We start from the raw sequence: 14,072 nt of genomic DNA, 5'->3' as shown, positions 1-14,072 counted from the left end.
TTTTTCCCCCCTTATGCATCGATTTTGCGTTTGACCTTTGGATAGATGACTTTCCAGACACGAGCGTTTATTTCCCGGAGCAGGTAGGAGACCGGGGGCGGAATTAACATTTATTTCTTCGGACTCAGTTCTATCGCCTCTCTGTCGCGATAGGCGCCGATTTACTCTATTTTTTTCCCCCTTTAGGCACGGAAGCGGGACCCGCTTCCAGCCCGGTTCCATCCCGGGTGACGTGTTTGGGTCCCGGGGAAGGGGCTCGGACACGGGGGTCCCATCCCGGTTTTCCTTGCGGGAAGATGCTCACGCATCACGCCGGGCTCAGGGCTGGGTTTATCCTCAGGGATATTTCACCATTCCCGTGGCGGGGAGCACGCACTGGGCGGCAGCTCGCCCGAGGCGACCCCAAATTCGTCAAATTCGCGGAAATTAAATTAAACCGTTTCACGGGGGTTTTCGGGGTGGTGGGGGGCAAGAAGCTGAACTCAGCCCCTTCCCCACGCCACAACCCGCTGTTGCGCCCACGCTTCTCGGAAGCACCGAACCTCCTTAATTCCCTCGATTCGAAACGCGGGACACCCCCTCCACGCCGCCCGTCACCCGTGGGAGGGGGGGAAGGGGCCACGCACACCCCGCGCCGCTCAACCGCTGCGGTGCCAGCCCCGCATCCATCAGTGACGTCCCCATGGGCAGCGTGGCCCGCGGGGCAGCACCCCCGGTCACGCGTGGGGTGATGATGATGATAATGTTAATGATGGAGTTCTTAACTCCCCATCGATGCCTCGGCGCTCTGCCGGTGTTGCCTGGCGGGCTGGATGCTGTCGGCGCTCCGCCGGTGCTGCCTGCCCGCCGCTCAGGAAGGCGCTGAGCTCAAACCCTCCCGCCCGCCCCTCCGCTGCCCCGGCCCCGCCGCCCCGACCGCTCCGACGCTCAGGTAACGCCGGGAGGACCCCCCGGGGAACCTTCCTACGGTACGGAACCGGGAGCCGCCTCTTTAAGGGCTCGGCGAGCCCCGCGGCCTTCTTGCCGCTCCTCAGGGCCGCGGCTGACCGCCCTGAGGGGGCTCCGGGCCTGCCCGCTGTTGCCATGGCGACACGGCCTGGGGAGCGCTGCCGGGGCCTGGCGGCCTCGGGGCACCGGGGGGGGCTCCGGACGGCAGGAGGGGATGAGGGGTGTTTCATGGGCCTCCCGCCCTGCTTACGGCCCTCCCTCCCCCCTCCGGTACCGAGGATTCTTCCGGTACCGGGGATTCCTCCGGTCCTGGGGGTTTTCTCTGGTACCAGGGAGTGTTTCTCCGGTGTCGGGGGGGTTCCTCAGGTACCGGGCTCGTTTTCTGGGTTTCTTGGCGTTCTGCAAGTTTCGTGGATGCGCGGCAGGGCCGTCTGAGGAGTGCGGGGATGGTCCCGGTGTCGGTGTCTCCCCGGCGGGCAGGGGCTGCGGGCAGCACCGCGGGGAACCGCGCAGAACCCGGGATGGGCTTTCCCCCTCCTGGCTCCCGTTTCCCGCTGGGAATTGCTCTCGGTAGGAGCTGTGGGGCTGTTTGTGCTCCTGTGTGCGGGCAGCGGGTGGTGCTGGCCCCTGCCCTGGGAATGTTTTACCCACTTTAATGTTTCAGTTTACACAGCCAGAAAAGTTTCCTCCTCCAGAATCTCCTTTTCCCAGCTCTTGTCTGTGAAAGTGTGGGTAAGGAAGGCACGGGGTTTGGTTTCTGCTGTACCTGTTGTGCTGTTCCTAGCAGCAGTCACTTTCAGTGTCTCCATTTTCAGTTTCAGCTATCTGGAATTTGGGATCCTCTTTCAGATCTGAAAACAACTTTTGGGGACGTTTTAGCTGTTTGGGAGGCATGAGACAAATTTTAAACGTGGGCTTTTCAGCAGGATCCTTCACTCTGTGAGAGAGGAAGCTCTTTACACAAGTGCTACAAGCTGCACCATAAAGTTCAAATAACCTTAATTAATCTTAAACTCTGATAATTTTTTTTCCTGAGAGGGTTGTCAGGCGTTGGGATGGCCCAGGACAGTGGTGGAGTCCCCATCCCTGGAGGCATTTCAAAGGCTTTTGGAGCTGGTCCATAAGGACAGGGGTTAGGAGTTGATGCTGGTGTTGGTCGAAGGTTGGACTGGGGGAGCTTGGAGGTCTCTTCCAACCTGAACGTTCTGTGAGTTGGTAACTTGGAACAGATGTGCTTAGTTGATGTCCTTAATGAACTTATATTTTTAAATTGGAAAACACCTTTTCAGTTCTCATTGCTTTCAGGTGTGGGAAAGTGAGGTGGTGGAAGTTCAGTTTCTAGAATTAAGAGCTCAAAAGGTGGCTTGTAGAGGTCAAGTCCTAGCAGGTGAGCACCACTCTAGGGGTTAAAGCTTTGGTTTGCTTTGGTGTTGGTGTCCTGGATGCCTGTGGCATGTTATGTCTCCTTGAGACTATTTTATTTTCCCCCACCCTTTGAACTGTTTGACTAAGGAATACTGTTAGTACAAATAAACTGCTCATTCATTATTTTAATTGAAGCAAATTTTCTTCTAGTTCAGAATTAATGCTTAAGGAACCTCCTGTTGATAGAGTTGTCAGAGTAAGTACCCAGCAGTCAGTGTTCTGCTGTGTTTGGTGTCACAGGTTCTGGTCCCTATGGGAGAGGTGTAAGGAAGCAGCTGGATTCCTGTGGTGCTTTGATCCCTGGCCTTTCTTCTGAGGTCACCACTTGTGTGGCTGTCTCCAGAGAGGTGATTCAGGTGTTCCTCCTGTAGGGATGTGGAAACTTGGCTGAGGGAAAGAGGCACCACCTGATAAGTGTGAGAAATCAGCAGCAGTAACTGGGGCTGCAGCCCTCGGGGGAGCAGCCACTCTGGTGTCTTCTCTAACCAGTTCTCTTGCTCTGCTGGGAGAAGTTTTGCTGAATTGTTTCAGGGACAGATTCCATGTAACTCCCAGTTTCAATCTTTGAGCTGTACACACACAACCTGAGAGGGGTTTCCACCCCTCTGCCTCTTTGTGCTTTCCCTTTTTTTGGGAACAGCATTGCCATTTGTAACACTCAGACCCCTACTCACTAGCCAGGGAACCTGTTTGCTGAGGCTTTGCAATACATTTCACTTCGGTTTGCCTTCTTTGCTGGCTGAACCTTGAGCAGCATCTCCTGCTGGCTCTTTGCCTCTCCCCTGGGGATGGACTGGCACAGCTCAGAAGGAAAGAAGGGGACCCTGAGGTGCCTGCAGTGTGTTTTCCATCCATGCCCTTCCAATCAGTTAGGATTTCTGACAGGATTTTGCTACATAAACAGCACAGGTGGTTAGTGATTGTTGCAAGTCAGTTAGGATCAACATTTCTAAGGGACTAACAAATGTAAATTGTTTGGGTTTGCTGCCAAATCAATGTGGAGGTTATTTTGTCTTCATCCCTTCTGGCAGGTGATGGGAACTCCAGGTTGGCTCCTTTAGTTGGGTGCTGCTGCAGTAATGCTACAGCCCAGCAGCTCTGATTAAAACCAACCACGTGTGACTGTTTGCTTGCAATCTGCAGTAAACACAGCAATAATTTGGAGCTTATGTTTGGAAAGATGTATTGCAGACTTGGAATAATTGTAACATCTAGGAAAGGAGATGGAACGAGGTCAGTTCAATGCTTCTTGCTGAGTTTTAAAGTCTACCTTACTCTCTTTGAGGAGATTTTTTTCCTAGAGAAGTTTGTTTTCTGTGCCATCTATTTTCTTGATATTTCTATATGCAGGGTGGGAGATTGCTGGTTGCAGGTGGGATTGCTAGCACTGTTTATAAACTTACCAAATGTAAATAGTTGGCTTGATTGTGTTTCTCTTGGCAAAATGGGTATATGAGACTATGGGCTTTGGTTTTGTTTCAACCTGAGTGTTGCAGCATCAGTTTTCAGAAACAAGATTTAAACAAAAAATAACTATTAAAAACCTAAAGGTCCCGAGACCTGTTTTACAGGTGTTCCAGCACACCTGTGCTTCAGAACAGGGGCTTAACATTTCTCAGGTCCAGCTACTGTAGAGCTGCTCAGTTTCAGACCAAGTGCAAGCCTTCAAAATGCTGAAGCTCACAGACATTCAGTAGAGCTTTCAAAACTCCTCAAGTAGCTAAGAAATACTGAAGTAGCTGATAAACTTGGTGATATGTTCCAGCTCAGGCTCCTGCATGAATTTCCAGGGAGCTGCTGGGGGGTTCTGGTGTCCTGAACATCTCAGAATTCCCCATGTTCCTTGGCTGTGTGACCAGAGGGGTTTGATCTGAAGTCAGGTGTGGGTGAGAGCCATGCAGGAGGAAGGTTGGAGCTGGCTGATGGAAAAGGACCCATGGATGTGTGGTGCTCAGGAGACCACAGCCTCCTCATCAGGCTCCCCACAAACACCTGGGGTGTAACCCAGGCTTTAGGTTCACCTGAAACCATTGATTTGCTGTTTGTTAAGATGCCTTTCCCTCCAGCTCTCTTCCTCCTGGAATTGCTCCCCAGGCAGGGTAAAGCCTCTTGGGTCTCTCCAGACATTGAGAGCCAGAACTTCCTCAGGGCCTGGAGCACATTTCCTGCTGCAGGTAGACATGGCTCAGCACTCCTGCCTGGGAAGTTAAGGGTAGGGAGCCTTAAAAATGGGATTTCTCCAGAGCTATAAGGGGGAGATTATTCTCTTACCTCACACTATTAATTCTGTGGTGTCTTTGTGGGGGATCTGCAGGCTTTGTGTGGCAGCAGCCAAAACCCCCTGAGATTCAAATGCCACATCATGAGTCTTTTTTTCTGTTTCTTTCCTTCCCCCCCTTCATTATTTTCCTAATTAAGGATCCCTGAGTGATCTTAGTTCTCCTCTGTAGACACTATTATACACACCTGGTTGTGGGAATGGTATATGGACCACTCCTGACCCACCAGAACTGCTCTCCCACCCACTGGGCTTCAGCTGGAGTGGTCAGGCAGTGCTGGCAACCCCCTTCCCCAGCTCTGGGCAGAGGTATGAAAGAGACTAAAGCACTAGGCAGAGAGAATATTAATTTGTTACAGGTCTTAATAATTCCCTGTGTATATGAGAGGTGTCTGTGCAGGAAAATGTGTATCCCATACAGAAGGGATTTTCTGTAGACCCTGGTGAGAGGTGGTGTCTGTCAGCCAGGTCTGTCTGCTGCCTGGGCAGGTTCAAGATGCTCCTGTAGGACACATCCCCCAGGACTCAGCTGCACCAACTGCTCCAGGATCAACACTTTGCTTCTGGCAAGGTCTTTTCCAGTGGCAACTGCAATGTGTAGGGCATCACTTACCTGCAGCTGATCCATGGCAACCCCACTGCTCCTGCAGCTCCTGAGGCTCAGCTGTGTGCACATCTGCTGGAGGGAAAAGCCATGGCATGGAGGTTTTTGGTCCTCAAGACTCAAAGTTGAGGTTTACGTAGTTTCTTTCATTAGCTTTATCTTCTGCTTCATCTGGTCATATGTCCAAACAGGGGAAAAAAAACTGATGAAAAAAAAAAAGTTAAACAACAGCCAATATTTATGTTGAAGTGTAATGATCTGGCTCATAATGATACCCACATCAAGTGGTGAATATCTCTGCAGAAATGTCTTTTGTATTCTTTGTTTCTCTGGTCTCTTTCATTAATCTTGCTGTCATGAGCTGTGGTCTGTGAGCTTTTAACTTAAAATCTGCATGTTTTAGTTTCATCTTTCTGAGCAGTTCAGCTTATTTTAAGTTGAGATGCAGGTTCTTGTTCATTTGAAGATTGTTCTATCAGTTACACCTTTGAAGAGTTTTATTTTACTGTTCAATAACTGTTAGTACCTTGAAGCTCTGTAAATCTTTTACTCTGAGGGGAAAAAAAAATAAGATGACTGCTCAAGATGGTGTGTTGATATAAATTGGCATTCCTCTACAGGATTGTAAATTAAAGTCTCAGTTCCTTAAATGAGATAAAATGGTCTGTAAAGCTGTGCTGCTGTCTTTTTAACATCTGTGCGGAATAACTCTAGTAAGATGGTAGAAATAACTTGATTTGGAAAAGGAAATTATCCTGTGTGGCAGTTGTTCCTCAATTTCTGCTGGTTCAGTTGCGTGGAGATTTGCTTCTTTAAGAAGAATGTTTTATTTAGATTGAAAACAGGAGCTGTTGAGAAGTGAAGAACACACACGTGTTTTTTTTGCTGCAGCAGAGCCTTGTAGTAACTTATTTGTAGGCACTCCTGGTTGCAGGAGTGGGACTGAGAGACCTGAGCTGTGGGATTTGGCTACCTAGGAATGAGATTGTGCAGCTTCTGCTTTGATCCTGGCAGCTAGTGACCATCAAAACCAAGGCAGGGACTTAAGGGACTGGTTTGTATTTTGCATGAAACAACTTTTGGATAAAATACAGAAACTCCTTAGCAGAGGAGGAGGTCCAGAACTTGGCCCTTTCCAGGAGAATATCCCTTTGAGTCCCTTTGTGGCTTCCTGGGACAAGCATGGGCAGCACAGGGGGTTTGGTTCTCAGCTTGAAAAGCAAACCTGCATCTCAGGCAGAATCTTGAAGTTCTGTCAGAAGCAGCATTGCCTGGGGGGTTGTTGTACTCTGCTGGTAGCTCCCTGCAAGTTCCTGGGGGGCTTTGCAGCCCCCTGCCTGTTGGGCTTTAGATCCATCTGTGTTGAGTGTGTGCAGAATAGTTTTATTTACCTTGGGAACTCAAGGGTGCAAATGTTGTTGAAGAGACTTTGTGGAGCTAAACCTGTTTTGTTTTTCTCAGTGGTACATTTTCAACTAAAAAAATAAAAATAAAGAGATCAAGGCTTGGCTTTGTCACGTAAACCTGTTGTCAATCTGAGCATAAATGTGAATCTAAATGGTGAATTTCTCTTCTGTTCTGTTTGCAGTCTCCACCTGGGGGATGGGGGTCTGCTGCCTGGGTGCTAAAAGGTGGGAGGAAGGGCAGAAGTTTGCAGCAAAAGAACAAGTTCAGCCTGGAGATCCAAGCCCTGTAATAGCTCCCTGGTGGTTACAGACACTGTGACCAAACCTCTCCATGATCTGGGGGTTGAGTTGTTAAGAATGATGAGTTTTAGGTTTCCCTTGGGAGCCCTGGGATAGGTGTTGGTTCTTGGGAAGAGGGGCAGGGATTGAGTGCCCTGAGGGTGTGCAGAGGGTCTCCAGGTCATGGGTGGGTAGGGCTGGGACAGAAAACCACTTGTAAAGCATTCTGTGCAACCTGGGAAGCCCAGAAATACAGCATTTCTTTAATTGTGACCCTGATCTCTGAGGAGCTGCAGATGAAGATTAAAAGAATGGCAGGATTCCCCCAACTCCCCTTTTATTCTTGAATCTTTAACCAAAGTTTACAGACATTGTCCAAGTAAACAGATTGCCCATCAAGAACCTTTTTACATTTAGTATTTTATGTCTGATTTTGGAATTGAAAGCTGAGTAGATGTAAACTGAGAACCAAAGTCAGCCTAACTCTAGTTTAACTTAAAAATAACTTTGAAGTTGTGTTTTGTTTTTTTTTTTTTTTTCCTCAACGGATGTCTTAATTATGTCAGCTAGGACAAAAATGTGCATTCTTCTAATTGCACAACCTAAAACCACATGAAGTGAGTCATACCAAGGGCTAAAAGTAACAGTCTGTGTTCAGTTGACTGGGTAAATAGTCTGGATCTTCATTTGTATCTGTAAATCAAATGTATTATAAAGAGGCAGTACAGTAGTGTAGCACCTGGAGTATTAGATCTTAGAAGTATCTTAGACATTCTTTCCCAAATTTATGAAAAATTGGCATGTAAGGCAAAAAAATGAGCTAATGAAAATGTTTTGATATAGAAATTATTTTATTAATGCTTCTCTTTAAATGGCTGTGAAGTATCTTCTGTGAAAATACACAACAGCTACCGGATAGCATAATAAACACATTCAAATTTGCTAACTGTGAAAAATAAGGGTTTAAAATCGTAGGTTATTGTTTTGTTGAGTGTATCTTTCAGTTTGGTAGTGTTTGTTTGGTCAGTTTGTTGAGACAGTTTGTTGTGTCCTGTTGTTCTGGGGTGTATTTGTAAGTGTATGTTTAAGGAACAAAAGCCAGACAAACAGGAGGAGGGGCCGACTGCAGGGGCCCGCCAAACAGGGACGTGAGGTGAAACCATTCCCCTCAGCAGCACAGCGAAGCCCGCGAAACGTGAAACCGCTCCCATCGGCAACAGAGAGAAGCCCGGGAAGCGAGAACCAGTGCTGGGAGAGCCCTCGGGATGGGAACCAATGATGAACTGATGGGAGACTGAGGGGAAGGGCTTTGTGAAAAGTATAAAGGGCTGGCTTCACCTTACTGAAGGTGCGAGCCGGTGGTGGGGCTGTGGGGCTGCGGCCCCCCGGCCGCCCAGCGTGCTGCAGCACGCTGCTTTACTTACATCTCTCTCAATAAAAAGTTTTTGAATCATGTCAGCATTTTTGACACTAACAGAGTAAATTTCAAGTTACTTGGTAACCTAAACCTGCTAATTTCATATAAAAATCTGGATTTTTGTGCATGCCAACCACATTTCATATAAAAATCTGGATTTTTCTTTGTGCATGCCAACCACATTTCTGCTCACCTCACCGCGACACCAGTGGAAAAGTTTTATATTTATTACACACACACACACACGACCTATTTTTCTACCTGTAAAACAACCTACCACAGACACAAGGCTTTCTCACAGCTCAGAATTCTGTTTTTTATTTTTTTTACAGAGTTTAAAAATGGGACGTCGCTCCTCGGACACAGAGGAGGAGAACAGGAGCAGGAGGAAAAAGAAACACCGGAGGCGCTCCTCTTCCAGCAGCTCCTCAGGCAGCAGGACTTACAGCAGGAAAAAAGCTGGGAGGAAATCCAGGTCACGCTCCCGAGATCTCCAGTCTCACTCTTATGAGAAAAGGTGCTTAATTTACTCCCTGTTGCAAGTTTTTTCCCCATCCAGCTCTTTTCACGTGGCAGCAGAAAGCTTGGGAGCGAGCGTTGGACTTGGTTCGAGGTGGGAATTTCAGAGCCAAGTTTGCTCTGAGTCTTGGCTGATGTGGTAATATTTGCACTGACATTTCAAGCAAAAAAGCCAAACTACCACCCAGAAACCCAAAAGAGCTCCCCTCTCACCCCCCTCCAAGAAAACAAAATGAGTGTATATGCAGATCCAAAGATAACTTCCTGATTACACAAAAGCCAATCAACTCAAATAACTTTTTATTACTTTTCCTTCTAAACAATGAATTTCTAATGAATTTTCTGATTTCTAAAAATTGCTATTTCTTTTTGGAAGTACATTCCTTCATATGTTAATGCCAGTTTGAAAAGTAGTTTCATTCAGCTAGAGACAGACAATTCTTTGTTACTTTTTGGTTGTGAAAAACCAGGTAGGGCTTTCCAGACAACAAAGAGAAAGACTTGGGGTGATTTTTACAGTACTTCTATACATTTCCTGTAGCAGCTCCTTTTCACCAGTATTCTTGCTACTCTTTACTGTGTTCAGAATACAGCAGTCAGCCAGGGGTTTAGAACATAGATTTTGTGGCTGTATCTACCATGTTTTTTCTTGACCCTTCATCAGAGGCCTCTTGCAGTACCTGACTTTTTGGGCTGTGCTGGGTGTGTCTCAGCCTGACTTGGGGTGATCCTGCAGTCCAGCTGAACAGTTGGTGCTCAGTTTATTGGGAAGTGGAGCTGGAAAGCACTCAGTGTGTCCAACTGCCCTGTAAATACATCAGAAACTGCTACTCAGCAGTCTTGCTGCAGCTGGCAGGAGAGTGTGTCAATGAAGGGCAAGCTGGCTGGTTGGGAGGGGGTTTATTTGTTTATTTCCATCCCCCTCACCTTTCTTCTGCTCCTGCTTAGCATCTCCATGCAGCCCCCAGGGGACACAGTGAGATGACATGGGCTTCCATGCCAGCACTCTGCTGATGACATGCAGCTTTATGAATCTCTTTAGTCCAGCACAGGCATGGCTATCTCCCAGATAAAACCAGAGCTTGAAGGGAGATTAGAGCCTGGATGAAGACCAGTTGACTTCAATTGAATCCAGAAAAGAAGAAAGTGTCTGCTTTTAAGATCTGGCTGACACTTTTTTGCTTTGCCCTTAGTTCAGGGCATTTGCTCCTGGCAGTCAAGTCACTATTACACACTGGGGTCCTGCTGGATTTATCCCTGGCCCTTAAGAATCAAAAGAAGCAGTCTGTAAGATTACTGTTCCTCATCTTCAGTTAGCAGGAGCGTTGCATTCCTTTCTCAGATGAAGACCTCTTCTTTAGCAGTTAACCTATATATATCTTGTCCAGTTTGGGCTGCTGCAGCACTGCTTGTGTGTAGTACAGCACTTTTTCCTTATTCACATCACATGGGCTGCATCCTGAACTGCAGAAGTGTGTCTTTGTGATGTTATATTTTACCATTAAATATAATGAAGTAAAAAATGGATGTTCTCATAAGGACTGCAGTCGTTATTTAGTTTGCTGTTAGGGAGATGGAGACAGGAGATGGAAAGATTAACACTTGGAAGGTATCCCTTCCTCCAGCTTGGAGATTAGTTGGTTTAATTTATGTATCTAGTACCTATTCCTTCACCTTTTTGCTCTGTGTATAAGAATTTATTCTTATGAAATGGGGAGGTTGGGTGGGAGGGAGAAAGTAAGATACTTTTCTGACTGCTGACTGAACTTAGGAGAAAACTTCAAAGCTCAAAAGGAATAAATTAACACTGATTATTTGATTAGTAATAACACTAAAAAAAGAGAAAAGGGGAGGGTCTGTTTGCATCAGAACACAACAGAGATTGCATGTTATGAAAGTTGGTAAATATGAGGTTCAGGTGTGGAAAGTACATTTTTCTGTTCCCATTTTATGTGTGTGGAATGTCTGGAAAGAGTTGTGTAGAGCAGCAATGCAGAAGTTAACGTTGCATGAATTTAGTTTTTAGCTCTGGGGTCGTAGCCCTCACCCCATAGGGTGTGTTTCTGCAAATCCTGCTGGGAAAGGAGGGTCTGGATTTTCTTCAGCCTTGGATTTGGCAAAGGGGCAACGACTTCCAGCGAGTTGGTCATGGGACTGAAAACCACTGAGAGCTGGGTTATGTTCCTGGCTTTCCCCATGAGGGGGAATATTTCTAGACAAATTGGTGAATGACATTTCCCCCATTCCCCTTTCTCAGGATGTATGTTTCAGAACATAAGCTCTTTAGGAAGAACCCATGTGGGTGAGAATCAGTACAGTCTGATAGCGGTGTTTGAGGCTTCTCCAAAACCCCCAGGTTTGCCTGTCCCTTTGAAGTCAACTGTTTGGGGTTTTGTTGCTGTGTTTGTTTGTTTGTTTGTTTGCTCAGAAGCAGGAGGATGCTAAGAGCCTGGTTGTGTTTCAGACGCAGACACAGATCCAGCAGCAGTTCCTCATATGGGTCTCGAAGAAAACGCAGCCGGAGCCGATCCAGGGGCAGAGGCAAATCCTACAGGTCTCAAAGATCAAGATCAAAAAGCAGAACTAGGAGGTAAGGCTCTCTTCTAGGAAAATTGGTTATTATTTCTGCTGTAAAAACAGTCATTAAAAAATCTCCATATTGTTACTGAGCATGGGATATATTAGGAAAAAAAAAATGGTTGTAAGTGATCATTGTAACTACAAGTCACTTGAAACTCTTCCTGATTTAAAATCTCTGTGCTGTGCTTTTGATGGACTGAACCTTTAAATGACACCAGTGTAACAATTCTGAAGAAATGAGATATATATTTTGCAGTTGACTAAGTGCAAAAAACATTGGTAGTCACCCTGGTTTAACTGTAATGGTCTGGACTTTATGGTGCTAATATTGTTGACAAATTGGGTTGTGACAAATGGTTATTTTCAATTCCAAGTAATTTAGATACTTAAATCAGATGTTGCAAAGGGTATTAGAAGATCTGCTCTATGCTTGCATAATTTAAAGAAAGCTCAGGTTTTTTTTAATGTGTGTATTTTTCAATTAAAAAGTTTAAAGTCCATCCTTGGATATCAGAATTACTGTTAGCATTTCCTGTTGAATTTGGATTAATTGGTGAGCATGTCAGAGAGATCAAAGCTTTTTCTGAGATGTTTTTACAGGCCTGCAGCCAGGTAAGTTTGTGTGCCTGAGCAGGAATTTAGTAAAACATGTTATTTTCCTATACCAAATTGCTGGCTGTTGCCTTTAAATGCTGAGAATTTTTTTTTGTTGAAAGAGGTGAAGGTTTCAGTTTATTTGTATTCTCCCCTGACTTATTCACAGCTGTTCATTAGAATAGTTGCCTGGTCACTTATTGCTGCAGTGCCTTTGTAGTAGCAATTTGATTTATTTAAACTGTCTGATCTCTCTTTGAGTATACTTACCATCTGAGCTGGAGCCCCCAGATAAACTACTGCCCTGTGTGGAGAAATATTCCTGTAAATACCCCCAAAAATGTATAAGATGAAATGTCAGAGGACTAGGGTGAAAATGAAGGTGTCAGTATGTCAGATACATTAGGAAAGAGGAGAACCTGATTTAAAGATCCTGGTTGTTGTAGTGACAATAAATTGCAGGTGTCATTATAGACACACTCATCTTTTCCAAGGCATTTACAGATGTTAATTGTCATTGCAATAAATGGAAGAGCACACCAAAAAACTTTAAAACCAGGACTACTGCTTATTTCATTTTGTGCTGGGAAATGGTGTGTATAAAAGATTTTAAGTATAAAAGCTTTTTGGTAGCATAGCTATGAAGGTATAGCTGGAGGTCACTTGAAATGATGTTACTGTTCACAGCCATGGTTCTTCAGGGAGAATATTTATAAATAACCTAAATTATAAACAGAAGAGGCTTTTGGCATATTAAAAGCAGAAAACTGAAATGTTAAAAGCGTAAAACTAAACCCAACAGGACACATTGAATCCTTTACTGGAATTTTTTCCAAGTCTGCTCTCTGCTGTAATATTACACTGAGAAACCATGGAATAATCTTATTTCTGGAGAAGAGTTAAGTAGGTTGCAGAGAGCTGCTCCTGTGTTTTCCCTGTTTGTTAGCAGCGAGGCAGTAGCAGCAATACTAAATAAATAGCTTTTTTTCCCCCCCTTTTATCTCAAAATCTGTTGTGTGCATTGGGTCGAAGGCACGAGCAGCTTTCCTAAGAGGACTGACTACATAAGGTTTTCCAGGCTGGAAAAGAGATTGTGGGGGAAAGAGGGAATGTGATGGGGAGGGGTGTTAAAACAAAAATAATACAATGTGAAAAGATGATTAAGGAATGAGTGGTTCTTGTCACCTCCAGTGGGAGACCTGGGGCAGGCATGAAGTGGCTGGAGTCCGGGTGATGGCAGATCCCAGTCAAACAAAAGGAGATTTTTCTGTTTCATCACACAATGAAGCTGTGGAAGCTCTTGCTCTTGGAGGTTGTGGATCCCAGAAGTTGTTAGGAATTAGAAAAGCAGTCAGGCAGCAGAAATCTATCCAAAACTGTTTTAATCTGAAGAGACAGGATTTGTCTTAGGAAAAAAAATATAAATATAAACCAGATAATAAAATGCTCAGCAGTAACTCAGGCAGCCACCTTGTGTTGTTGCAGTGAGGAGCACTTTACCCACAGGAGTGTTCTGGTTCATCTCCAGCCTCTGGATTGCCAGGGGCAGGGAGCAAACTCCCCTGACCCACCTGAAGAGCAGGGAAGTGTGAGGCAGCACTCAAGTGAGAGCAGCTCTGTGCTGTATTTCCAACATTGCTTTTGTCCTTCAGAGTACTCCCTGCAGGGCTGGAGCAGCTGGGGTTTGGTTGCTTGGTTTTTTTTTTCCCCCAGTGAGAATGGAGGTGACAGGAGAAAACTTTTATATGAGAAGTTAAGATCCATGACATGGGATCTTTAAACCACTGGATTTGGTGTTGGTGTAAGTCATGCAGATGGCACAAGTCACACATCCCATGGTGTCTTTTCTCTCCACAGTCCTCCCTCAAATTCACATAGTTTGTTTTTCAAGGTAGTGAAGATGTTAAGTGTCTATGTGGCTGTAATGTGATTTTTTTAATAACTTCTCTCACATGGGTTTGTTATTGGAGTGAATGATTTACAGAACTCCAGCCACAACATCAAGTTTTAATTTGAAAAGAT

The 14,072-nt window shown here is 45.5% G+C and overlaps 1 protein-coding gene across 1 annotated transcript in view; it reads left to right on the top strand.

Annotated features, from left to right (window-relative positions):
* Window positions 1–845: 845 nt before the first annotated feature.
* Window positions 846–14,072, top strand: part of RSRC1 (arginine and serine rich coiled-coil 1) — a 127,594-nt gene continuing 114,367 nt past the window's right edge. The window contains exons 1-3 of the mRNA XM_030456109.1: window positions 846–931; window positions 8,690–8,874; window positions 11,341–11,466. Of these exons, the coding sequence (XP_030311969.1) occupies window positions 8,699–8,874; window positions 11,341–11,466 (302 nt within the window). The 5' untranslated portion in view covers window positions 846–931; window positions 8,690–8,698. The remainder of the gene's footprint in view (window positions 932–8,689; window positions 8,875–11,340; window positions 11,467–14,072) is intronic.

Source organism: Calypte anna, chromosome 9 (genome assembly GCF_003957555.1).
Source record: "Calypte anna isolate BGI_N300 chromosome 9, bCalAnn1_v1.p, whole genome shotgun sequence".
Taxonomy (NCBI): Eukaryota; Metazoa; Chordata; class Aves; order Apodiformes; family Trochilidae; genus Calypte; species Calypte anna.
The sequence above is the reverse complement of the archived record's forward strand: the minus strand, read 5'-3'. Positions and strand labels throughout refer to the sequence as shown.